At 44.5% G+C, this 26,385-nt stretch overlaps 2 protein-coding genes across 16 annotated transcripts in view; one reads left to right on the forward strand and one right to left on the reverse strand.

The window, feature by feature from the left end:
- FANCC (FA complementation group C) overlaps positions 1-26,385 on the forward strand; it is a 244,233-nt gene that overhangs the window by 212,487 nt on the left and 5,361 nt on the right. For all 11 annotated transcript variants that reach the window (XM_023627664.2, XM_023627665.2, XM_070249072.1 and 8 more), the window contains 6 exons: positions 6,433-6,485; positions 7,796-7,895; positions 13,698-13,773; positions 16,100-16,181; positions 18,544-18,718; positions 25,773-25,979. In XM_023627664.2, the coding sequence (XP_023483432.2) occupies positions 6,433-6,485; positions 7,796-7,895; positions 13,698-13,773; positions 16,100-16,181; positions 18,544-18,718; positions 25,773-25,979 (693 nt within the window). The remainder of the gene's footprint in view (positions 1-6,432; positions 6,486-7,795; positions 7,896-13,697; positions 13,774-16,099; positions 16,182-18,543; positions 18,719-25,772; positions 25,980-26,385) is intronic.
- Positions 1,437-26,385, reverse strand: part of AOPEP (aminopeptidase O (putative)) — a 377,169-nt gene continuing 352,220 nt past the window's right edge. The window contains exons 16-17 of one of the 5 annotated variants that reach the window (XR_011431756.1): positions 10,431-10,591; positions 1,437-1,707 (exon numbers count right to left, since the gene is read on the reverse strand). Coding sequence is in view for 2 of the 5 variants with exons in the window: in XM_070249063.1 (XP_070105164.1) it covers positions 1,543-1,707 (165 nt within the window). In the remaining 3 variants the exon portion in view is untranslated. Of the gene's footprint in view, positions 1,708-6,918; positions 7,875-10,430; positions 10,592-26,385 lie in introns of those variants that run through there. The other 4 variants (XR_011431755.1, XR_011431757.1, XM_070249063.1 and 1 more) reach the window with 4 other exon arrangements.

The raw sequence follows: 26,385 nt of genomic DNA on the forward strand, positions 1-26,385 counted from the left end.
TCCTGGGCCTGCAGTGTCAGAAAACCAAGCAGGCTGGAATAGGCCTGTGAGTGACCGAGCGATTAGAAGGGTAACCTGAAGACCTGCTTCCTAATTGCATCATCTGACTCATTTATCTCAGCAAGTATCTTGGGGCAGTGACAGGACCATGCAGAAGTATCAGAGAGATCTTGAAGACTCAGATAGCATGGGACTGCTGTGCTTTCCTCCAGAAGAAACTTGATGCCTATTACGTTAGAGTTGTATTCTGAGAGTAATTAAAGTGTGATGGTCCACGTAACGTGTATTTTATATGGAGCACTGTTAATTATGTTTCCGTCTCTTGGGACTATCCAGAATTAGCCCTGGAAATTCTATAGTTACCAAAATGTTACAAAAACAAAAGATAAAAGTGTGGTAGAGGTTGTACAAAGTAAAGTGGTCTCCCCAAGTGTTCCTCGGCCTCTCGGGGACCAGAGGCCTGGTCCTTTCCATCAGGGCCGTGAATAATAAGGTGCTAGTCCAACAGCACTTGAGTTCTAGATGCATATGTATGTTTCTGACTTCTAAAATAAAAATAAGTTTGTAAAACCTGTTTACTTTTGAGACTTGCTCTGGCTCCATGGGCTGGACTGTCCCCCCAAGTACATGACCACCTGCTGCATTTGCTGGCTCCAAAATAAATTGCAGTATTAACCCCAGTTTGTCATGTACTGTGCAGGCTGACACTTTTCAAAAGCAGATGGTCTTGTGTTTCCCTTGACAGAGCAGGCACTGAAAGACTGTAGTCCATAGCTTCAGACCTGACCTTAGAAACTGATGTCACCAAAAGCAGTGAAAGCCACTTGCTAATTATGCAGCTTTCTTGGCACTGTTTGGTTTCCCAAGGCTGGCCCCGAATCAGAGGGATGTTGTGTTTTCCAGTTACAGTTGTGTTTGTGGAGCCCAGAAAGCTATTGTTTACATTCTGCATTTGAATGAAAAGTGCTGGCTGGGGGCAGGGTGGCGCTGTGCCTGGTGGCCCTGCAGCATGCCAGGGCCAGTCAGACCCTGGTTCCCATGCCCTCCACTCGCTCCTGAATCGGCTGAGCCCTCACACTGCCGGCCCCTCAAGCTGAGCCCAGAGGGGCTGCTCCCTGGCCTTCGCAGACAGATTTGCCCACAAGAGAGTGGGGAGAAGGGGGGCAGCAGGGAGGGAGTAGGGACAGAGTAGGGAGGGGGGAGCAGAGAGCAGGGAGGGAGTAGGGAGGGGACTGGAGGAGAGCAGGGAACAGTGGGGAGCAAGGAGCAGGGAGGAAACGGGGGGGGGGGGGGGACAGCGAGGGGGGCAAGCAGCAGGGAGGGAGCAGGGAGGGAGCAGGGAGCCGGGGGGAGCAAGGAGCAGGGAGGGAGCAGGGGGAAGCAGGGAGCAGGGAGGGAGCAGGGCAAGAGCAGGGAGAAGGAGAAGGGAGGCCCGGTTGGTCTGGGGTTTTGTTTATTCTGATTTTAAATCAGAAAACACTCCTCGTACTGAAAACACTCTCTCCTACTGAAAGTTTTCATTGCTCAGTTAAAAGTAATTCTTTATCTTGTGAAGTGAACCTCAGTAAAGCTGGGGGGAAAATTATTCTTGATCTGATGAGAGCGTAAGAATGAGCGCCAGGCAGGTGCCTCAGCGTCCTCCGTGGCCTCCGGAGGTGGGATGGTTTGGGTCCTCTCCTTCCTCCGCACGAGAGTCAGCCGCAGCCCCTTCAAAAGGAAGAGAAACATCCTTTACGCAGAATTCCAAACACAATGCCCATTTAGTAAAGACTATCCTAAGAATTAACTCCAAGTCCTGGATGATGCCAGGTTTCTGTGCCTGAATAACTTCTTACTGATGTTCTAGGCTTTTCTTTTCCTCGTTTTCATTACCAGCCTTTTAAGCATTTCTCTTGTGAACCCTTAAATGTGATGCATGTAATTGAACAAAGCTGAAGCAGGTAACAGCGGTGGGGTAAAAGCGCCCCTGCGGAGAGCCACTTCTCGGTCGGCAGCTGCACTTCCCCGCGCCGGCCTCGGGGGGGCGCCAGATGCCCCCGCATGTCCGGGAGGGGAGGCCCGGCTCTCTTTTCCCCGTTGTGCGTGCCCCGCTTCGCAACCGGGCGGAGAGAGGGGAGAGAGAAAAAGGCAAACAGCAGCGGGGCCCCGGCGCCTGGGCTCACGGCGCTCTGAGGCCGAGCGAGGGGCGGCAGCCCGCGGAGAGGAGCCGCCGCCCGCGCCGCCACCCCGGGCGCCCCCGGCCCGCGCGCCGCGCCGCTGCCCGCTCGAGCGCGGCAAGCTTGAAACGCGCCGCTCCGTTGGGCGCCGAAGTTGTTCTTTTTATTTTTAAAGCCGAGAAATGACAGATTTATCACTAGCTAAACAATAATTGCGTTATGGAGGGCTGAAAAAAATTGCTTGTGGTATAAACAACGTCTGGTAAAGATTAAAAAGAATGATTTTTCCCAGCTCAAATTGGTTGAAAGAAATTTGAATGTTTTGAAACAAAATAGATTCTAAAATGTAAAAGGGATGTTTACAGTCTTATGTCTAGTATTTAGAAAGTAGACAAGAAGAAAATGGCATAATAAAAAATACATATTTATGAAAGTGCCTTATTTTGCATGATAAATATGAAGGATTTTTATATAAGTAGATTTTTAAAAAAAACAAATTGGTTTTGAACTCAGTAAAGGAGTTTACTGTTGAAATCTATCTTATGAAGAATCCTTTTTCTAAAAAGAAAGGTTTTTTAAACGAATATAGTCGCCCTGCAATTTATAGACATATGTTGGCGCAGGGCTGGCACCTGTCGAGGGCACAGCGGTCTGGAAGGGGCTGCACGCAGGCTGGGCGACCTGCCGGGAAGGCCGCCCGCAGCCCCTCCTTTAAAGAAGAACGACTGCTCCTCAGTCAAGTATTTGAGCCACATCAAAATAGACTATGACGGAGAATCTGTTCCAGGCTTACTGAACTTCAGCTTCTTATCTCTCGGCTGCACTCCCCCTCTTTATTTTTTAGGAGAAAATATATTACTATGAAGGTTGATAAATGAAAAAGACTTGAGAATTTTTTTTCTGTTTCTTCACTGCCTTTTTATTTTTTGTGAAGCATTCACTTTTGTCTGTGAATTACCTCAAATCACAGTATAATTTCCCTTTCTAGTTTATATTTTCTCTCTTTCTCTGCCTTTCCTTATATTCTCACACACACAGAGAATCAGAAAATGATTAAAAAAAAAAAAGGAAAAATTTCTTGCTCAGAATTCTGTTCTTCCCTGTTCTCAGGCTTCTTTCAAGTGGCAAGTGGCTTGTAATCATTGATGAATCCAGATGAAAATAACAGATTAGACATCAGGGCAGAGAGCCAGCATCAGTGCTGTACCATTCATGGTACAGAGTGACAAGCTGGCCTCTCCCCATAACGCAGGCCTGGAGGACACGGCCACTGTGCATTTCTTCTGTGTTGACTTTGTCTTCTCTTATTTTCTTGAAGGATGGGAATGAGCTGTTCTTGGCAGAGAGGAGATCAACAGTACAGTCCTGGGTAGCCATGGGATAAGGGCAGGAGATGCACACCCAACAGAACAATCTGGGCCATGAGAAAAGGAGGCCAGAGTCTGGAGCTCTCCATCATCGTCTCCGTTCATCCTCCGACATTCAGTGAAAGGACTGGGGCAGCGTGACAGGGGGGAAGAAGGGCGGAACTCATGTTATGGTCTCCTGATGGTATGGTTTCCCTAGACTTGAAATAATCTGTACATGGCCAGATGGAGAAGAGGAGAGCTTGAGAAGGAACAGATTTTGGTAGGATGGAGAAAAACAGACAAACAGATGGAACCCAAGAGAGATTTCCTTTTCTTTTCCTCATTTTTACTGAAAAGATAATTGCCCAGATTGTGGGGCATCAGAGCTGGGCCTGGAGCTCTGCTGGCAGAGTGGCCTGTGCTATGTTACTGGAGGGTCCTATTTTACAGATAAAACAGGACACGGAGGGGTTAAATGTTTGCCTCTTCTTTAGGGGGGAAATTTATGGCTTCCAAAGAAGCGTAATTAAGACTTTAATTCTATCGGCAACATTCCCTTGATAAGAAAAGCAGCTTCAGTTTGCCTTTGTGATTCAACGTCACTGGGACACATGCCTGGCCTGTGAGCGCTCCAGGCTTCACGAGGGGACGAGGGGACGCACTGACCCTGAAATTATGTGCTCAGGAAGTGTGAAGAGGCTCATTTTAAAACCATCAGTAAGGGCTGCGGGTGAGAAAGCTGTTCACAGCTCTGGGGGGGGCACAGGAGACCAGCTTAAAACCCAAATCTGCTGTTGCTGTCTCAGAAGGGTTCCCTAGCTCCTGGCATCTTACCTGTTCTAAAGCTAAAACCATTGTGAAAGCAGGCTGGGAGCAACCAAAGGTCTCAAGCACTTGGGCAGCAGGCGGTCAGAGGAGAGCTCGTTGACGTGGAGAGCACGAGCAGGCTGCACCCAGGGCTGAGACGTCGAAAACAGCAGGTTGAGCTGTTTTGCTGGAAAATACTGTGTGAAAGAAAAATCTGTCCAGCTCTAGTCCTCTTTCAACAAGTTGAGTGAGACTTTCTCACTCCCCCCTTGATGTTCATGGTAGCCCTATTCTACACATTGGATCATCCTTTTCTTTGGCATTCGGAAATCGCCATAATTAATATTGAATGATTTTCTAACAGTATCAAATTTATAGAGTGGCTCTGGGGTAGTTAGGCCATTTAGAACAGAATGAATGGTTTTGTTTTACCGTTTTCAATTTTGGCTTCCTATTGTACATTTTCATGGTCTGTGTGTCTGCCCATGGGCGTGTGGCAGTGTTGTTTGGCCTTAACTACTCTTATTCAAGAGACTATGTATGAAACTTTGAAAAACTGTTCTGGCAAATTTGATGAATTACACTTCTTCAAGATATGCAGTTTGCTTTTCGCTTCTCATTTGATTTTTCCATTATAAATATGTAGAAAGTTTTATGGTATTTTCTGGGCATATATCCAGTGAGCTCTTAATAACTGCTATTATTTACAATGAGGCTGAGAAGTAGGGAGATTAACTGACTTGCCTGAGATCGAAACCTAGACGTAACCTGCCTCTCTTCTGTTGAACTGCAGTTCTGCCAAATTGCTCTCCTGAGTGCGTAACGAATCTATCAGTGAGGATTTTTCGTTGGTTTCTTTTAGGTAAAACTGCACACCACTGAAGGATTAGGGAGCGTGGATTACTCTGCTTAAAGAGTAGAGGTTTGTGACTTGCACATCACACAGCTCCCTCTTCACAGTTAAAAGGAAGTCATGCTACCATTTTAACAGGTGGCTGTGCTCTCGCCACAGCCTTCTGTAGTGGCAGCGTCTGAACGCTAGGTGGCACACGCTCAGTGTTGCTACTCGAAGTGCTGGCACAAACAAGAGAGGAGAAGAAAGTCTGTCGGGAGGGGTCCCGTTCTTCAGTGTGGTCCAGAAAACTTGAGAGGCAAAGCATATCCTTTTTTCTTTTTTCTTATTGAGGGTGCTATGAAAAAGTGTTTCCCAAAGCTAGTCATATTAGGTGCAATATGACTAGAAAAATTCTCCACAGAGCCTATTCCATTCACATTTGGATACTACCATAAAATGCCTGTTTTAGAGTGTAAATGGCATTTTCGTCGGGCTTTGTCTCATGGGTCGCACTCTGGCCAGAAGATGGGGAGCCTGGATCAGGCCCTCGGAAGCCCCACCCAGGCTGCCGGAGATCTGCTTCTGCAGATTGAAACCATCAAAAACTGTCAAAAAAGAAACTTTCTCAGGATAAATTAGATCACTTTCTTTGTTCACGATGATGGTGTCTTTATTCTTTTCATCAACCTTCTTTTTATCCTAAATAACTTGAGCTCTGACTTTGTAGTGCACTAAGACCTGGTGTTGAGTCCAGCACGTAGTCGTCACTGCTTTCCTCAACAATGACTCTAAGCTATTACGTACTCGTTACCCAGTGCGCAAGAGTGAAAAGAGAGTGGCCCAGAGCTGAGCTGCACGCCATTCTGGGCCGTGTGAGGAGCTCAGGCTCACGGGCACATGACGGAAGACTAGCCACACAGGCAGACCCTGCGTCTTCACTGCAGGGTGCTGGTTGAAGGTGTATTTTTAATTTTCCATGATACTTATTAACTCTTTTTTCTGGATCCGATGGGCTTGTTTTAGAAACTGTGGAACACACAGGAGTGTGGAGAGGAAGTAAAGCTTGTCTGTGAGCCCTGCCCCACGAGGACCGCTCGGGCTCGGGCGCTCGGGCTTGGGCACTTGGCTTCTCCCACGCACTGGTGACTCTTTTTTCTAACCCAAAGGAATATGCCTGTTTTCTAGACACCAGCACTTCTGGACAACTCATTTGCCTGATAGCGGCAAGTCGCTGTTGGTGAAATGCTTCTGATATTTTAATTTCTCATGATCTCCTCCTTCACAGCCTGAAGCCGCCTGCCACCCTGCCATATTCAGAATTGTTGACGAAACATTCAGGTAAACGTTGTGCTGTTTCTGCTAGTAATTCATCTAAAAATGCTCAGTTTACAAATATGAGGAAAAAATTCTGTCGTAGTCTCTGGCTGTACCATGAAGAAATTAGCTTGTGATTCTATCTTACCCCTCTAAGCTTTTTGGTAAAATATAAATGTCGGTATATATTTAAAAGCCAATGCCTAAGAATTAAGATAGCTTCTTTTTTTAACCTTCTAAAATTCTAATAATAATGGTAGAAAAACAGAGTTGGACTAGATATTAAATCATTAAATATTCATGTAGGATTTTTCTCAGCTCAAAATATAGGGTAGCAGTGTACTCCCTTCACCACATGAGGGCTGACCAATCTTTTTAAAGGATTTTAAAGCTAAGGAAGACTCAGAAAAATAAATAAATAAATCTGTTCTTAGCTCTTCTGAAAGGCACAATCAACTATGTTGTGTTATCTTACAACACATTAATTTTTATTTTGTAAATATGAGTACTCCTTGGGAAATGTGTTGGATTTACAGGTGGTGAGAGAAAAGAAGACCAGTGGACACCAGGACGGGTTATGGCTGGACTTAGTGGAGACTGGACCCTCTTGGGGAGCTCGTCACTCGGGGAATGTTTCCAGCCTCCTTCCCGGGTGCTGGTTCAGCCGGGGTGCCCCCCCGTCCACCCCCAGCCTCCTCACACTCAGAGGAGAGGCCCCTAGGCAGACAGCAGACGCTGGGGAGAGGAATTTTTACAACAGCAAATAACCTAGCACTTGGCTTGGTCTTGAAACATACTAACTTTAAACTAAATGAGCATAGAAGGAAGTCAGGCTGCTGCTTTTAGTTTAAGCTTAGCAAAATTTGAGGTGATTTTTTTGTTTAAACATAAAGAAAAGTTAGTTGTATGAAAATGCATGGAAACCAAACCAGGTCCACGCATGTTCTTCCCCCGCTTTGACTGAGCCATTTTATGCCCTTGGGCAGCTCTCTTTCTGTTTAAAAAAGCAAAAGGTCTGTTGGTGTTGCATATCTGAGCATACGGTGTGCAAATATTTGTAAAGAGCATTCAGGCCTGTGTGGAAGGGATACACAGTGCTTAATAATTTAAAAACCAAGAAAGGGTACTCTGCACATGGCAATTTTAGAAAATATTTAGAAAACGAGTGACCAATTTCTCGTGTTTTCACACAAGGACTGAAGTCTGATGAGTCGAGGTACTGCTGAAGCTTGTGGCACAAAAAGAAGATTTCCACTCTTCCCTTTCACACTTCAGGTTCACGTGTTTGCAGATTAATCATTAAATGTGTTGTGATCTGACTTTGCATTGCTCAGGTACGCACTCCTGGAAACTGATGGAGCCCCAGAAATCCTGGCCACCATTCAAGTGTTTACACGGTGTTTCTTAGAAGCTCTGGAAAAAGAAAACAAGCAGGTCTGTTATGTTGCATATATTATTCATTTCCCAAAGGAAAAAAGACTTTTAAGAGTCTTTGGCTAATCACCAGAAAGGAGCACTTTATTTTCCGTGATTTTGATAGACTGTTTTGCTCATGAAGAAAGTTTCCAAATGAATGCCTCAGCAAAGGTAAAACCATTTTAATTGAAAATAGTTCTTGCCGGCCCTGTGCCCTGGTACCCACTGTTGTATCAGAGAACTCTGTCATGCCAGCGTGACATGGAGGATGAATTTTCCAGGCCTGTGTTGTATCCTGTCTGTTGAGCCAGACTCTGTTGCTCCTAAGCCAGTGATAGGTCTTCTGGAGTCTTTGTGGCGTGTGCTAAGAACGAAATGCCGCTCCTTACAAAGCAATACTGGACATTCTTAATTATTAGAGTTTCCTTTCCTATCAGAGACCCCAATGTGAGTCAGATTCCTGGAGAGAAAGGAGATAGTGAGAGTGACAAGGAAAGATTTGAATAACTGTAGAGGAGGAGCTGGGAATGGCAGTGACCAAGAGGTGTCCACTGGACACAGTCAGTAAGCAGGAAGCCAGGCCTGGGGCCTGCGGGAAGACTCACGCTGCGGGATCCCATTGGCAGGCGCGCCATGTGCCACGGGGACCTTTTCTACCAGAGAGCTTTCGCCTTCGGGTGTTTGATGGGCCTTTACTGCTAATGGCCACAGGCCTACCGTTTCTGTGGTGCTTTTCCTGGTCTAGTGCCCGGGTCCACTGCAGCTTCCTGTGAGGTACCCTGTGGTCCCTTGTGATGCTTTCCAGAATTGGACTCAGGAGAGCAGCGTTGTGATGCTCAGCTCTACTAATCCCATACCCCTACGCCAAAGAAACCCCACAGGTTTGAGCAGATGCTTCTGCTTTTAAGGCAATGATAAATATTTATGATGTATTTTTTCCCACCCTCTCTTTCCCTAGGGAAGTTAGCTAGACTGTAGACAAACAGAGTTATCAATGGTACCCAGCCTGGAATTTGGGAGGAGAGCTCTGCTGAGAGGCAATGGCTGGCCCTTATACTTATTTTGAGATGTAATTATAAATATCTTTTATCCTCCCTGTACATTCTTTATATTCCCAATTAGGAGCCAGCATCTAGAAAACCTCTCCCTTTGACTCCTGGAACACGCCTAGGTTGGGGTGGAGGACGCTGGTGAAAGAAGTGTTGCTCTGTAGTGTTAGTTTGAGTCCGGTTTTCCTGTCTGCCGTGCTCCTGAGTCGCCGTGTTGGCCTTGGCACTATGGATTTGCACTGGAGCTGCAGTCGCTTTCACTTTGGAATAGCACCCTGCCCAGGCTACGTGTGTCTGGTGGTGTGGGGGGCATACGCTGGGTCCTGGTGGAAGGCAGGGCAGGGATCCAAAAAGAAACAAACTCATCGCCCCTCACCTTGGGCTCAGAATATGAGAGCGATAGCCTCTTCCCTCGCAGTGCCTTCCTAGACACGTGTGCTGTTTCTCTTCTCAGGCTGTTACTGATGGCCTGCCTTTCTAACTGATGGCCGCTCTCCTCACTGATCCCCTGCCTTACCGAGGGCCCATGTTTAGATTAATCATAATCCTTGATGTACGATGCCCTGTGTCCTATTTGGTCGAGGCATGACCTTCTTTTCTATTTCATTCATTCATTCATATATTTATTCTTAATAAAATGAACTTACTTGTATCCACGTGGTCCTCCTCTGTCCTACAGCCCTGCCTTTCTCCCCCGAGGGAACCACTGTCTTGAATTTATGTTTATCATTCCTTTGCTTTTTCTGAAAATACCTTGATTGTATATATACGTGATTTCCTAAACCATGTTTTCTTTACTTGTGCTTGTTTTTGCACTTTATAAAACAAACAGCAAACAAGAGGAGCATACTGTCTTCAGTCTTTGAGCCTTGCTTTTCCGCTCAGCATGTTACCAAGATTTTGCTGTGTTGTATGTAGCTTCGCGGGCTGTTGCTCTGTTGGGAAAGTGTGCCACAGTGTAGCCATTTTCCGGGGGTGAGCACTGGGGCTTTTTCCAGATTTTGTTTTCTTTTAGAAACAGTGTTGCTCTAAACATTCTAGGATATATGCTTAGGGTGGTTATTAGGCATGCAAAGGTTTAGCTTCTGTAGTTACTGCCAAATTGTTTTCATACGTGTTTGTGCCAATTTACATTCCCCCAGCAGTTTATGAGAAATCCCATTTATCCACATTCTTTCCTGTTGTCAGAAATGTTTATCTTCAGTGCTGCTCATCCTCTTTTTAGCCTTCCTCTCACCCTTGTTTTATTTGGAGAGCACACTGCAGCTGCATCAATGTGCCAGTCAAACTAGTAGGCAAAAAAACTTAAGGTTGTCATGACAAGCCACTTTTTCGGAACTTGCATAATGGCTCAGTACAAACAGCACATGAGTTCAGGTTCTAGGGGCAGAGCATGATAACGCACTAGACTCAGTCTCCCGCGGGTGAGAATTGTACACTCTGAGCAAGATACTTTTTAAAACTATTTGAAGGTGCTGTAGAGCAACCAGCAAAGCGATAGTACCTGGAGGGGGTTCCCGCCTTGAAAAAGGAGACCACATTGGGTCTCCTAACTTTCCCCCGGGGGCTCTCGTGTGAGGGTCAGGGAGGTTGAGTGAAGGCTGGGCTGGCCGTACTCCAGGCACAATCTGATTGACTTGAGGTGTCAGGAGACAGAGCTGTGGGCTGTCAGAGGAACGGAAAATAGACGGGACAAAAGGAAACGAATGTCAAAAGATAGACCTAAATCCAAACGTGCCACAAGTACATTAATAATGAAAATTAACCAAATATACTAGTAAAAAGGCAAAAATGTCAGACTAGATAAAAAAACAAGACCCACCTATATGCTGTTTTCAAGAGACCTATTCTAATGATAAAGACACAGATCAATTAAAGTGCAAGGAGGGAAAGAGATATGCTATGCAAATAATCAGCACCAGAAAGCTGGTGTGGCTCTACTAGCAGCACATGGAATAGACTTCAAGACAAGGAGTTTGGGGCCAGCCCAGTGGCACAGTGGTTAACTGCGCACGTTCCGCTTCTCGGCACCCGGGGTTCGCCAGTTGGGATCCCGGGTGCCGGGTGTGGCACCGCTTGGCAAAAGCCATGCTGTGGTAGGCGTCCCATGTATAAAGTAGAGAAAGATGGGCATGGATGTTAGCTCAGGGCCAGTCTTCTTCAGCAAAAAGAGGAGGACCGGCAGTAGATAGCTCAGGGCTAATCTTCCTCAAAAAAAAAAAAAGACAAGGAGTTTGACCAGAGATAGAGGGACATTCCATAATGGCAAAATGGCCAGGTCACCAAGAGAAATACCAATTATAAATGGATATGTGCAACAGAGTTGCAAAATACATGAAGCAAAAACTGATAGAAGTAAAAAGAGAAATAAACAAATCCACAGTCACATATAAAATACTTAGGAGTGAATTTAACAAAAGGTGTATAAGGCCTCCACACTGAAAACTGTGCAACATTGCTGAACAAAACTAAGGAAAACTTAAATATGTGAAGAGGGAAACCATATTCGTAATTATTAAGATGCCTCTTCTCCCCAAATTGATCTGTTGATCCCAGTCAAAATCCCAGCAGACTTTTCAAAGCGGAAATTAACAAGCTGATTCTAAAACTTATGTTGAAATGCAAAGGACCTGCAATAGCCGGAACAATTTTGAAAAACAAAAGCAAAAAAAAAAAAAAAAAACAATCAGAGGACTCACACTACCTGATTTCCAGACTTTGAGCTAGAGTAATTAAGGCAGTGAGGTCTTGGCAACAAGACATAAATCAGTGGAACAGAATAGAGTCCAGAAATATATCTAGATCTAGATAACCATATATAGTCCATCCGTTATATCTATGGCCAATTGGTTTTTGACAGAGATGCCAAGGCAATTCAATGGAGAAAGGAAATTCTTCCATGGATGGTGCTGAAACAACTGGATATCCATACAGGAAAAAATGAACCTCTACCTACGAAACACAAACATTAGTTTGAATGGATCATAGACTTCAACATAAATGCTGAAACTATAAAGCTCCTAGTAGAAAACATAGGAGAGGATCTATGCGTGTGTGTGTGTGTGTGTGTGTGAGGAAGACTCGCCCTGAGCTAACATCCGTGCCAGTCTTCCTCTGTTTTATGTGGGATGCTGCCACAGCATGGCTTGACAAGTGGTGTGAGGTCTGCACCCAGGATCTGAACCTCCGAACCCTGGGCTGCCGAAGCTGAGCGTGCAAACTTAACCACTCTGCCACTGGGCTGGCCCCACGAATATCTCTTTGACATTGGTAGAACCTAAGATTTCTTAGAAGGGATGCAAAAAAGCACTAACTGTAGGAGAAAAATGGATAAATTAGACTTCACCAGAATTAAAAACTTCTATTCTTTGATAGACATTGTTGAAAAAAGGAAAAAGCAAGCCACCAGCTGGGAGAGAATATTTTCAATGTATGTATCTGACAGAGAACTTGTGTCCAGAATATATGAAGTTCTCTTACAACTACCTAAGAAACAACTCAGTTTTAAAAAATAGACAAAAAAGACTTAAATACACACTTCAAAAAAGATATATAAGTTGGCAATAAACACATAAAAATTGTTCAACATCATTTGCCATCAGGAAAATGCATAGTAAAGCCATGAGGAAGCAACATTTCACACCCACTAGAATGGCTCAAATTAATAAGATTCACAATACCAAGTGTTTGTGAGTGTGTGGAGCAACTGGAATTCTCATCAATTGCGGTGGGAGTGTGAAGTGGTACGATCACTTTGGAAAACTAGATAGCAGTTTCTCATAAAGTTAAACAAGCGTCTGTTCCATCATCCAGTAATTCCATTCCTATAGTATTTACCCAAGAAAACTGAAAGCACATGCCCACAGAAAGATGTAAATATGAATGCTAATTGCAGCTTTATTCACAATAGCCTCAAAATGGAAACAACCCAAATGTCCATCAATAGGAGAATGAATAAATGGATTATGGTATATTCATATAATGACTATTTCTAAGCAATAAAAAAAGAGTGAACTACTTATACACAATAACACGGATGAATCTCAAAAAAAAAACCCTCGAGCCAAAGAAGCCAGACACAAAAGAATACATACTCTATGGTTCTATTTATATGAAATTCAAGGATAAGCGAAGCTAATTGGTCTTGCTGAAGTCAGTATATTGGCTGCCGCGGTAGAGTGGAGCCACAGGGGAACTTTTCGAGGTGAGAGAATTGTTCTGTGTCTTGATTGGGGGGTAGTCACATGGATTTACATATCTACCAAAACTTATCAAGTTTGGGCTTTACACTTAAACCTGTGTGCTCCACTGTTTCTAGATCTTACCTCAAGTTTTTACTAAAGCACTTGAAAGCGTCTGTGCCTTCTGAGGGCACTTTGGCGCTCAGACTGCTGTGACCGCTGCAGCTGTTGCTCAGAGCCCATGCTGGAGCAGCTCGCATCGCACAGCTGCCTTGGGAACTCTCACTTACTGGGAAGATGTATGTGTGCAGTCGGGTTCATGGAAGGTAAAGAATTGATGTAAGGACATCAAGAGTATAACTTCATTTTCCTGAAATTCCAAAAGGTGGTTTTTAAAAGGTTCTTCTTTCTGGAACATATTTACGAAGTTGTTGAAAACATCTTTTTAAAAAATAAGTGTTTAAGAAAACACTCTGACCCTGTTAGTACTATTGGGGGTTTTTTGGCAGATGATGCAAGCATTTGTATTTTCTTAGCGCCCTTTCTGATCGTAATGTCCGTGCTATTTTGAACTTTCTGTTCTATTGTAGCTTAAGTTTGCCCTGAGGACCTACTTTCCTTATGCTTCGCCATCTCTTGTCACGGCGCTACTCCAGCACCCGAAAGGTATGTGAGGTTGGTTCTGCCTGTATTAAATAATTCTGGGGAAGAGTACTGACAAATCCTACCCCTCCCTCCCAGTCCCTGGTCTGTGAAACAGGGGAAGTGGAATGGTCATCTCTAACATCCTTCTAGCTCTCACGCCTCACATTCTGTGGATTTTGAAATGAGCATTTGCTTGACTTTCCAGTTATAATCACTTAGCAAAAGAAAAAAAAAAGGAAAAAAAAAATCGCCTCTAGTTAGGTTTTGATAGTCTGCTCCAGATAACACAAGGCCTCTGCTGGGGCCAGCCGGGTCTACCTGGATGCCAGGAATAGGCTAAGACCTGGCTGAATTAGAGTAAAACAGTACGTTTATTTGTGTTTCATTCTTTCTACTCTGTGCCCCTTATTGCAGAAGAAAACATAAAATGATGAATGAAGCCAAAGAAATTTAGGGGAAATTTCTCCTAACCAAGCCAAGGGAAGGCTTTTGAAAGAGTTCAATAAGTGTGTTAGACCACAGCCTTCTCTGATGGCATCTGCCAGCCTTCCAAAGGCCAGATCCACTTGGGGAAGCAATCGTTCCATCTTTAATTCAACTGGTGTTGACCTGTTAACATGCCTGCGAGCTTGTGTTGAAGGAACATTTCGGAAATAGATAATAAAGTCATCCTTTCCCTCTGAAGCCTGAAGTCTGTAAAGGGCCCCATGGACACAAGCACAGACTCTGCCGTAGACGGAGGCACTCTACCTGATGTGGAAGGAAGGAGGAGAGGGAAGAGCAAGATGACGTAACAGTAGCAGCAACGTTTCCTTTTTATGCCGTGTTTTCCCTGACTTCTTCCTGAGACTTGAGGAAGTAGATTCATTTGAGGAAAACAGACGATTCAAAGTTTCAGAGTAGTTTACAAAATCCAAATTTCTCTTCCTTTTTCTAAAAGATACAGGTTCTCACCCAGAGGGACCTGTCTGACACTGCCCTCTCAGACTCAAGAGGTAGAGGGGACGCTGGGCCGGGGCAGTCTCTGCTCAGCAGTGTGGCAGCTGACCTGTGGGAGCACAGCAAGGGAACTTTCTACAGCAGGACAGACAGTCGGTAACTCTCTTGCGCGTGCCTCACAGCTGAAGGCAGATCACAGAGCCCAAGGCCAGCCCATGTGAGAAGCTGAGTGAGCTCCAGAAAAAATGCTGGAGTTCTTTTTTAAGTTTGGAAATCCATAAACAAAAGATGAAAGTGGTCTCTGGGCATGAACTCAGCCTGTTTACCTTTTCCTTTCTGTGATTGTCCTAGATTTATGTCCAAAAATAAATAAGTAAATTCAAGCAGAAGTACAAGAAACCCCTATGCTAGTTTCTAGAATGGTTTTCTCCGTATTACTTTCAGAAAAAATAAATGTTATATTCACAAATTGAAGTGTTTTTTTAATAGTAGTATCTTCTATTCATCAGAAGTTGATTTCATGCCCACTGTGAAGTCCTGTGGGTATAAAAGATGGATCACTTATGAGCCCTGACTGTCCAGCAGCTGCAAGTAGGGAGACATAAAATAAGTATCTAAAGAACTCATACACTGAAGAAAATGAAAATGCCTTCACAGGCTGCAGATCAAGAGTCTGGGCATTCGGAGGAGGGAGGAAGAAGACGCAATCTTTAACCTGTAATGTTTGTGGAGCTCTGTCACTTGCATTATCTTCCTCTGTATTAATTACAGAATCTGTCACTACATGGACATGTGGTAACAACGTTTTTCAGATGTTGTTCAGAACTGCAGATACCTACATGCTCAGATGTGTTTAAGACCACAGGATAACTGTGAAGCCAGAAAAACTACTCCAGAAAAGATATTTGTTTGTATCATACCATGCATTTTTATTATCTGGCCTTTTCTTTACTATAAACCTGAAATCATATTCTGAATTCATCACAATCATAGAAAAACAGTTGGGCAGGCCATTCCTACTTCCTTGTTGACTGTTTTATTACAGTCTCCTTGTATTTTTAAATCACCAATTATTAGTGATGGGGCGGGGGCGGTAGGTAGAAAAGGAAAAACCCAGGGCTTCTGCAACACAGCATTTCTAGATCCCCAGGTGGGCAGCCTGTGCAGTCTGTCTGCTTCCGTGGCTCAGGGCCAAAGAGCCCTTGAAGTTAGTTCTGTGCAACACTGAGGGATCCTTCTTCCCACGCCTAAGAGATGGTGCTGGCTGGGAACAGCATGAGAGCGGCGGTGTGGGTTCCATGGACCAGGAAAGAAAGGCCTTTTCCACAAAACTCTTCCCATCTTAGCTGCAGATGATTCCTCATACGTTGACTTTTCTTCAGTTCATCTCCTCTCTCTCCACCTACAGATATCCCACAGGGACTCTGGCACCAGTCACTGCAACATATTTCAGAAATGCTCCGAGAAATAGTTGAAGACCAGACTCACGGGTAAGCAAACACCGCGACTCCTCGGTCTGCTTCACACATGATTTCTCGGGATCCCTATCTTCCCTTTGAGCAGGGCTGCCAGAGAGGTGCTGTTGGTCTGTGACCAGCCCCAAGCAGGGAAGCACATTGCTGAGTGAGAAGTGGAGGAGGCAGAGGCCACACACATCCCTTTGAGCAACTCAGAATGAAAAGGCATGCGTCTGTAAATGCCTTTTAGAAACTGTGCTGAGGAACGGCTGGTATTAGAGTTTGAAATGTACAAGCACAACAGTACAAGGACTAGCCCTGGGGAGGAAGCAGGGCCGTGCTATGAGCCCCGGCCAGGCGGGAGGGCCCCTCGCCGGCCCTGTTTCTCTCTGTTCCTCCGCTCTCTCGGGAAGGATGCTCTACACATCCTTTTCCTGCACAGTAGAATGAAGTGTTTCTTTTTCCTCCTCTTTCTAATAAATATTTGCCAAAAATTAGAAAATCCATTCTAACATAAATTAATTTCTAACATTATGATATCAAGTACCCTCTTATATGTGTTATTTTCCTAAAAGCATTCACATTGAGGCTCTGCTAAGTTCTTTGTAATGTAACACCCTTCAGCTTTCTCTTAACTTCCTTGCTTTTAGAGTATAAGTATTTTATTCATTGTCTATACTAGCCTACTAAGACTGTCTTTATTTGTTCCTTTTGCTGCTTTTCCTGCTTGAAATTCTTTGTAATCTCGTCACTGAGCCGTCACAGATTATGTGGTGCTCTTATGTTTATGCTCACTGATGGAGATTTGGGTACTAGTTACTTACTCCTACCCTCCCCCCACCAAGATTCGTACCAATAGAAGAGACAAAAAGAACTGACAGCCAGCTGGGAATCAGAGTACTGCCATGCTAATGACCTTCCACTCCTTGGCAGCTCTTGGCGCACCCTTTCTGGTCATCTCTGTTGAACAGCAGGACCTGGACCCAAAACTTCACAGGACTCATACCTAACCTAGATCTGCCTGAACTAGACCTCAGGGTCTACCTGCAGGGAGGGTCTGTGAGCAGGTTTAGGCCCTTTCTCAGCCAGCCACATGGGACTGCCTTGCACACTCAGTTACTGGTAGAAAAGAGGGAAAGTGGCCAGGCCCATCTCTGCAAGGCAGGCCGTGAGCCCCGATCCAGGTATGATGCCCACTTGGGGAAGGAAGCATGAGGGGCTCCTGCTGCTCAGCTGACTCGTCCCTGAGGTCTTCAGGGAAGAGACCCTGGGAACCTGTTCCTTGCTTTTGGGACAAACGCAGCCCACCACTAACGTGGCCCATGGAGCATCAGCTCTCCCTCCTTGGGGACAAGTGACTAAGATTAATGCTCGCCTGCCTTCCTTTTCTCTCCATTGTTCTGTAAGCTAGGTCTCAGGACCTTTCCTTACGTGTCCTTGGGGAGGGCTTGGACAGGAGGAAAGCAGGGACAGGAGGTGAGCACAGGGCTTAGAGTGTGGGGGCTCCATGGGCCAAGCAGAGGGATACAGACCCAGAGGCAACAAAGACAGCACTGGAGGAGGGGCCCCGAACTCTCTTGTTCTGGGAGCTTCCCCAGCTCAGAAGGCAAGTTCTGATGTAACTTGATCTCAGGCCAGTCCTCCATTTTCTCCAGCGCAGATGTGAAACTGCTGAGACTGGCGCTGGGTGAAGTTAATGGGTCTACTCTTTAAACAGCTATTGGAACTCCCAGTTCCCACTGTGACAAAAGGATGGCTTCACAAAAGCTTTAACTTTTCAGCAGTGATGTAGACGTGATGACAGGAAAGAATACAAAATACAGCTCATTAAAAATTCATACTTGCCAAAATACCAACCAGAACCTTGTGTTTTGTCAGAAAGGAAATAGCACATGTTTCTGCCTGCGTCCCCGTGTCCCTTCTCTGGGCTCCATCTGGACCCCAGGGAGTGCCCTCACTTCTTGTTCTGGAGCTACCTGGGTGGCTGCCGAATGGCTGGGAGGCCCCCTCTCCACAGTGGCCCAGCTGTGTGGGCCACGCAGCAGGCAGAGGCAGGCCTGCTGGTTCTCATCCTACGTCATTCCTGTTGGTCGTGGGCTAAGATCTTCCTTTCTCAAAGGCCGGTACTCACTCAAGGTCCCTGGATGTAAAGACTTAAACGTCTGAAGTCCTCAGGGCACATGGGGTTTTAAGAGGCATGCCTTTGAAGGTCCTGTGATGGGTTCACAGTAGCACTGTGTGGTCTTTTTCTGAGTCTCACTTGTATTCCTTGCAAGTTGTACTTCAGTGGATAAGAACAATTCAGCCAACTGTTCACAGACATTACAGTTGCTCTAAGAGCCGAAAGGAAGAAGGAACGAGTTACCCACTGCGCTGTGTTTTGGTTCTGTTCCAGGTCCTATGGAGGCCCCTCTGACTGCTGGTTTGCATTCATTCACTTTGGAGGCTGGGCTGATGTCGCTGCTGAGCAGTTACTGAGGTCAGAAGCTGATCCTCCTGAAGCAGTGCTGTGGCTCTTGGCCTTTAGCTACAGTCCACGTGACGGGAGTCAGCAGAGGGCACAGACCATGGTGGGTGGCAGGACTCACTGCGTGTGGCGTTCAGGGTCCGACTCGCAGGAGCTGAAGCGGTCCTGCAGGAAGGGCCCTGTGGCGGTTTTGGCTTTCCCCGCTCTGACCCACCAGGCACCTGAGTGCTGAGCACTCCCGGCCTTCATTGGGGGAGCCGTAGGTGACACCCTGGATGAGTGAGTGCGTCCTGGACTTATGCTCGGAGACATTCTCCTGCCTTCACAGAGGACTGGAGACCAGACCCTGCCACTCACCCCTCCTGGGAAGCACCAAGCAGATGGGGTGCAGCACTCCTGTCCCCTAGGCCATTCTGTCTGTTCTCGCTCAGCTGCTGCCTGCCCTCCTTTACAGACGCGGAATGCCCTGCAGGGTCTGCCACTTCTGAGGAGTATTGTCCTCTCTCTGATCAGCAGCCTGGCCATGTCTGCTTCTGTCTTGACTTACTGCTTTCTTGGATCAGTCAACAGATCCTCGCATTACCGGCTTTGTTTAGAATTCTTACTAGAGTAATCACATGCTATTAACCACTTAGCTTCTGAAAAAGGACTTGATCATTTCCTAAATAACAGAGCAGCTAAGTATAGGACTGGCTAACTCCCTGTGGCAAAGACAGTTGTTATTTTATGTGGCATATAATAATTACGGGAAGCAATGCTTTGATTAAAAGCATTGGCACCTCCCTTGCAAACATTTATTTGCTGGTTTTGAAACTTCAAGTGCCAGCACTTTTTGCTGAGTTTAATAATTAAAGGGAGCAGGTTTCTTTATGTAGAGAGCAGTGCTCCTGTTTGCTTGATATTTTCTGTTGTTTGAACAAAGCGGAGACCAGTACAGCTCTGCCTCTGTGTTACGTATTTAAAGGCTTGCATGTCAGGGGAAAGAAAGAGACAATATCACAGGTCCCCATGAAACAATGTTTAACTTTCCTTTTAACAATGGTGACAGTTAAAGAACTGTAGGCGAATGCAGAGAATTAAATAGCTGTACGAAAAACCTCAGCATCTGTGATTAAGGACCTGATAAAAACAATATAGGAAATTTATTTTGATAAAACATAAAATCCTTATCCTTCTTGTAGACTACTCAAAGAAGAAACCTTTTATAATTTTTTTAGTCAAGAATAGACTAAAAGCTCAGGAAAATTATCTTTTTTTAAGAAAGAGGAGACCAAGTTTTAATTTTGTACCAGTTTACTTTTGACCTTAATACTTATTTATTTAATTGGATTTACTTTAATCTTAGCCAACTTAATTAGGCATAAAACTCCTCAGGGTTTCACCCTTATAAACCTTTTGTCACTTACTTTTTTATATTTAGAATTTGTCCCAGGTTTCCGTTTTTTCCCCTTCTAGTACCTTAGGACAAATTTATCTTTCTTTAACTCAACAGGCAAAAATACTTTCATTTTTTTATAGCTTTTTTACTGAAAACATATGTTTTATTTTTCTTGTATACAAAGGTTTTTTCTTATTAATTTTTAGTAGCTTTAATTACATATGTTAATTAGACTCCTTAACCCTTAGAAACCTTAATTTTCAAGTGAAAACCAAGTAAGCAATTATAAACTTTCTTTTACATTAGCATTCTCTGGCTTGACAAATTTACAAATACCTTTTATAATTTTTAGAAATATGTTACTTTATAGTAATAAAATACAAGGTGTGTTTATTAATAGACCCAAACACTTTTTAGTTTCTCTGTAATAGCCAAAAGTAGATAAACTTAGACATGTTCAGCAGTAACGTTTCAGTGTTCCATCCTATTCAAAAATGACCCAGATATTCAACAGGTTTTGTCATTTAACTTAACTTAAAACTTTAGAGTTTTACTAAGTTATCAAAAAAGATTTCGGAAGTTATTTTTTAAGTACACAGATCATAAAACATAATTATTGTTAAAACGTTCCTCCAAAAACTTTGTCTTTTTACATTTATTTGGTTTACCCGTTCTCAATAATTATATTTAGATCATCTACAAAAACCTCATGAGGCATCTAACATGAGCTGTTATACCAAGTTATTTATTTTTTGCTGAAGAATTTTGTAACAGAGAGAACATGAGCTCGTTTGACCTGTAAACCCAGCTGTATGTCTGCATCGTATCTGATGCTGATAGCTTTGAGGACATGCATATTTTAAATCAAACCAGCAAACTTAAACAGGCTTTTATTTACCAAAGATCATTTTATATCATGTTGGATAACTTTGTCTTTTAGAAGGTTCTGTATGTTAGTTAAAGACTACATTCCATTATGAGAGGTTTTGAATCCTCTCTTTTAAGGATGACCCCCAAGGTGGACTCATCTGAAACAGAGGCTCCCCAGAGTGGCCATTACGACTCCAAATTGTCTCAAAGGTTTACTTATTTTCACTTGTTTAATTTTAGATCAGGAATTTTGGGGGAGTTGAAGTGGCGAATCTGTGAGAGAGAAGCAGCAGATTTGGCTTCAGCTGCTGGCATCTTTAATAATTTGATTATTTTCTCTTAAAGAGGCAGTAAAAGTATTTCTGATTTCATTTAGAAGCCTCAAAAGATTAAAAAAGGCTTCCCGTTGTTGTAGCTGGTTTTTTCCAATTGCATACATCAGTTTGGGTAAACTGAAATTGCCCCATTTTGGCCATTTTAAAGTGAGATCCCCTTTAGCATGTTTAATTAACATAGCCCAAAGGGTGAATTTACATGCTCTTACAGTATCAGGCAGGGGAAACGTTCCTCCGTGACACACTGTTTATCCCCACAACATAATCTCTAATATAATCAGGCAAAAGAGATGTAATTATTTTACATAAGGCCCATTTAGATAGACCAAGTTTTACAAACCTTTATTTTAATTTTTTTAACTCTTATACTTTTAATTATAACTTATATTAGAATTCCGTTAACAAGTTACCGTGTTACAGTGTTGTGTAGGGAAGCATTCCCAGCTGGACGTAACATTTATTCCCAGAGAAAACATCCAGGCAAAGTTGACATAACCTCTTCATACGGTGTTAGTTTAAACCTTTCATTTTTATAGTCTTATCAACCTGAGCAGCCTAACTGTTGCCCCAAGCAATTTTTGGTCAGGTTTCTCACTGGGATTTCTGCCTTCTGACATTTAAAAATTTTTTTTCAAATTGGGGTGAATGGAACGGGTTTGTCTGATGTCCTTTAATGTTGGGGGGCCACAAGGGAGTCCCTTTAGCCCATTTCACCTTAGGCAGTGTTTCATTAAAACCTTTGTTTTAACTTTATTTATATCTGTTCTATTGATCCCATTTTCCTTTTTAATGACTAAAGATCTTCATCCTGTTGGGCTGAGTCCTGTCTCTTCTCTTTCTGATTTCTCTTTGTTAACTTAACATTTCATTAGCATCTATAAAACCACAAGAAGAAGCTGAGACCCCAAGTTTGATTAAGTTTTTAAGACTAGTCATCGTGTTTTCCTTTTAACTTGGTCTTTTCAGAGGGAGCAGTAAAACAGCTGTTTACCATGAGAGCTCTCCAAAAATCTTTTAACTTAAGGATCTGTTGTTTGGCCATTTTCTCTCCGGAGTTTAAAGAATATTGTGGCCATGCAGTGTTACAAAAGAAAATCATCCCTTTTAGATATTGGCTTATGATTATAATTAGCCCATCTACTCAGAATCAGCCCCAGTGGGCTCTGCTTGGGGGCAGACAGCGTGTTTCCCATTCTGATACACAGAGACAGACAGACACACAGATCCAGACACCAGTGAACCAGTTCCCAGATTGAGGGTAGAAAGTCCTACAACTGTTCCAACTGTTCCCACTCTGATTGCGCACCCAGACGGCCCCCCCAACCATGAACGGAAAGGACCCCAGCTGAGGGGAAGGAAGTTCACAGGCATCCCCGAGCCGACTGGTCCTATTTCAGATGGAGTCCGTTGACTCACCAGAGTGAAGAACAAATCAACAAACAAATAAAACCAAATCTAGAGCCCGTTTCCTTGCCATAAGTAGATGTGCCTAGGGTTATCGTGCCAGGCCAGATGGAAAGTACTGGGGACAGTCCCAAGGGCAGATCACCTAGGCAGCTGCTGGACTGCTTCCCAGGAAATCCCAGTCAGCCCGGGGCCATGGAGCCACAGGCAAGAGCTCCCTGGCTGGCTCACCAGATTGTTACTGCCTACAAACGTAGGTTCTTTACCCACCACCCAAGAGGGCCCAAATAAAAACTGGAACGCCAGGCTTGTGGCAAGGAAAGGGTTATTGTTTCAGATGACATCAGCCAGGAGACAAGAGTGAGCCCTCAAATTTGTCTCATCTCCCCAAAAGAGGGGCAGTGAGGGGTTTTAAAGGTTTGTGAGGAATGTGGCTGCTTGTAGATGGCAGGGGGAGTCAGCGGCCTTGCTGGTGGGAGCTTTCCCACCAGCCTGCATTAGGCCTTGGGAGGCTGCTTGCAGGGAGGAGGAGATGATAAGGAATCCAGGTGGGCAACCTTGGCTGTTTGTGTCCATGGCAGATAGTGGATTCTGGAGCCAGGGAGTGAGTGGGGCAAGAGTGCTTTGGTTTGAATCCCGTATGTGCTAGGTTTGATGTAGGGGAACTGATATCAGGGCTAGTATCATTTCTACTAGTTAACTTGGTCCTTCTTTTTTTTTTTTAATGAAACCTATGCATAGTCCTTACTCTGGGGATGATTTGGCATCTGGATGAAAATGGATGAGCCCACTCAGATTGGTTTAGTTCCTGTGTGTCATTTCCTTCCTGGCTGTTCTGTTGGAGGTAGCCACCGCCTTGTGATTGGAGCCATGCCTCACATTTGTGATCCTAAGGCTCTTCCTCATCCGTGGGGCCCAGCTCGAGGCACCGGTGTGTGTGCCCGCCCGGGAACGAGTGTGCCCAGGTCCCTAGTTTAACTAGTAGTGTATGCCTCTTGCTCTCCTGAGTTTCGTGAGCTTCAATCCCTTCGATGGTCTGTTGGGTGACTTGAGAAACAAACTGTGAACTGCTTTTGAAAACGTGATTGCTGTGAGATTTGATGAACTTGACAGCATCTGTGCCTTTGCCTCAAAAGGCATACTTAAACCACAGTTACTCGCTCAGCCCTGACAGTGGACTGTGCTGGAGTCGTCATCTTGCTAGCCATCCTAGAGGTTCAAGAAGGGGAGAGCCAAAAGCGGCTGTCCCTGCCTGGGATGGGTACTGCCACACAAAAACCTGCCTTCTCTCAGTAAGCCACGTTCACTGCCAGCCAGCGTCCATCTTCTTTTGCTAGCTTTGAACTGGATCGTGATTAAAATAAAAAACGTCTATGTTTGTATCCCTTAAGAATTAGGCAAGGGTTCCCACTCTTTAATGCTGTTGTTCCACTTCTAGGAATTATGCTAAGGAAGTAATTAGAGATCCATGCAAAGATTTATGTGCAAGATTATCATCACAGCATTATTTGTAATTGCAAAAATTGGAAATGGCCTAAACTTTGAATAGTAAGGAGATTGGCTAAATAAATTGTGGTGTATTCTAACCGTGGAATAGCATTCTACCACGAAAAATCATGTTCTCAAAGAATCTGTGCTCTAGAGATGGTAAATCGCTTATCGCGCATTTTGAAGAGAAAACTGTAGATAAAACATTATGTAGTGCGTGCTGTGCTCACGATGCATAGAAAAAGGACACGAAGGATGTCAACCTGGTTTTTAATAATGTGTCTCTTTGGATGGAGTTATAGGTCATTTTTTTTTCTTTTTACTTTTTTCAAATCTTATACAGTGAGCATATATAAATTTTCATAATGCAAGATAAAAAGTAATACTTAGAAAAGAGAGCTTATGTCTTTCTCCTGAAAAAATTAGAAAGCATTTAAAGTTATTGGCATTTCAGCTGGAAGCTTGTGGACATGGAAGGCATTTGAAGGGAGGAAATAGAGAGGAAGACGACCACGTCTTAGGGAGGATTGGACACGGATAGAAAAGCAAACGCCAGTTAAAAGGAAAATGGACATGAAGGCATAGCTTGAAGCCCTGACATTTTTGCAGCCCCATTGAGATGGCAAGATGGTCTTGGGCTCCCACAGATGCCATCCGACGAGGGCAGGCAGGGCCCAGCTGAGGGGAGAGAGGTGCTGAGAGAGCGGCCCTCTCTGTTGGACGGCTGCCATTCTCCATGGAAGAGCCCCATGGCGCAGTTTCTCACGGTCTCGTACTGTGGTCACAATAGCTCGCACAGCACTCCTAGTGTACTGGAGTTTATGACAGACTTCATTGAATGCGGCCTTAACTTCCAGGAAAAAAACAACTCACACAAAATCCATAAAATCAGTCATGAGAATTCTCAGAATAGGCTGGGTCTTCTTTGGAAAATGACGGAACAGAGCTATTCATGAGTTCCATGTAGTATTTTGGATCTATGGCTTTCAGTTTTTGCTTTGTTTTCCAAGTCAACTTGAAGTACCATTTTTATAGCAAGCAGAAATCTCAGCATGAAATAAATATTTTTTATGGAAAAACAACCCACAGCCCTGTAACAATCACCATTATTATGTGGATTCCACAGACTTGTGACCTCTGCTTGAGCTTTAAACATGTATGGACAGACTGTCCCAGTGTTTAAAACAAAACAAATGGGTGTGTATGTGTGTGTGTGTGTTTCCTCCCCCCAAAGATAGCAAAAGGCAAAAGGCAGACCTCATTCTTATCAGAACATGGGCCCCGCGGAGGTCCAGTGCATGGGGCTTTGATTGATTTGTGGCTGTGATGGTGAGTGAGTCTTCAAGGAGCCTTTTGTCCTTTTTCCCACAATATAAAAATCCAACTACATTCTGCTGAGGACTTTTCTCCATTTCCTTTCATACAAAAAAAGGTCTGTTCCTGGCATGGTGCCCTACTGCTTAGTGAGCAAGACAAAAGAAAGTCAAGAAATTTCCATTTTGCCCATTTGGGTTTGTGTGGGGCAGTGTATAAACTCAGACATGGGCCGCCTCTGTCTGTCCTCCCTCCGGGGCCAGTCATCTCCTCTTTCTGGGGCTTGCTTCAAAATACTGAATGACTCCCAGGACCACGCATGTTCTAACTCTTCCCTAATCTCTTCCCTTTGTAATTACCCTTCCTAGGAGGAGGTGAAGGCAGTGCTCGGCCGCCTCCTGAAGCTGCTCAGAAGTCCAGGCTTCTCGGCCAGGGATGTGCAGGCAGCAGCTGGACAGAGCCGAGAAGAAGCCCCCAGGCCACTGGAGTGTGGACCGCTGATCAGGTGCCTCCTCCTGAACTTCCTGCTCTGGGCTCCTGGAGCCCACGCGATTGCCCAGGAAGTCATCACCCTTGTAAGTCTCCCTTTCTCTAGCCTTCTCGTTCTCATCCACATTCCAGGTGTAGGGCAGGTTATCCACCAGAGGGCCCTGCCCTTGACGAGTGCGTGTACCAGGATGCAGTCCTAACATGGATGGACAGGCGGTGAGGCTGACCGCTGAGATGGACCCCAGAGCCTGCCCTTCATAACACTTTCATGTCGCAGAAGAGAAGATGGAGGCTCAAAGACAGGTGGTGACGTCTTGTAGGTCACAGCTTGCTGCTGGCGGGGTCAACACTTCCGTGAGGATGTGCCACTGCAGCAGCTCACAGAATTTGGTTTGTTAACTTAAAAAAATGTTTGCTAATTACAAAGAATTCCTTCCGGAAACCCAGCTGACATGAGGGGTAAAGAACGGTCCAAGTCAAAAGTGAGCACCA

The sequence above is a fragment of the Equus caballus genome, chromosome 23 (assembly GCF_041296265.1).
Source record: "Equus caballus isolate H_3958 breed thoroughbred chromosome 23, TB-T2T, whole genome shotgun sequence".
Taxonomy (NCBI): Eukaryota; Metazoa; Chordata; class Mammalia; order Perissodactyla; family Equidae; genus Equus; species Equus caballus.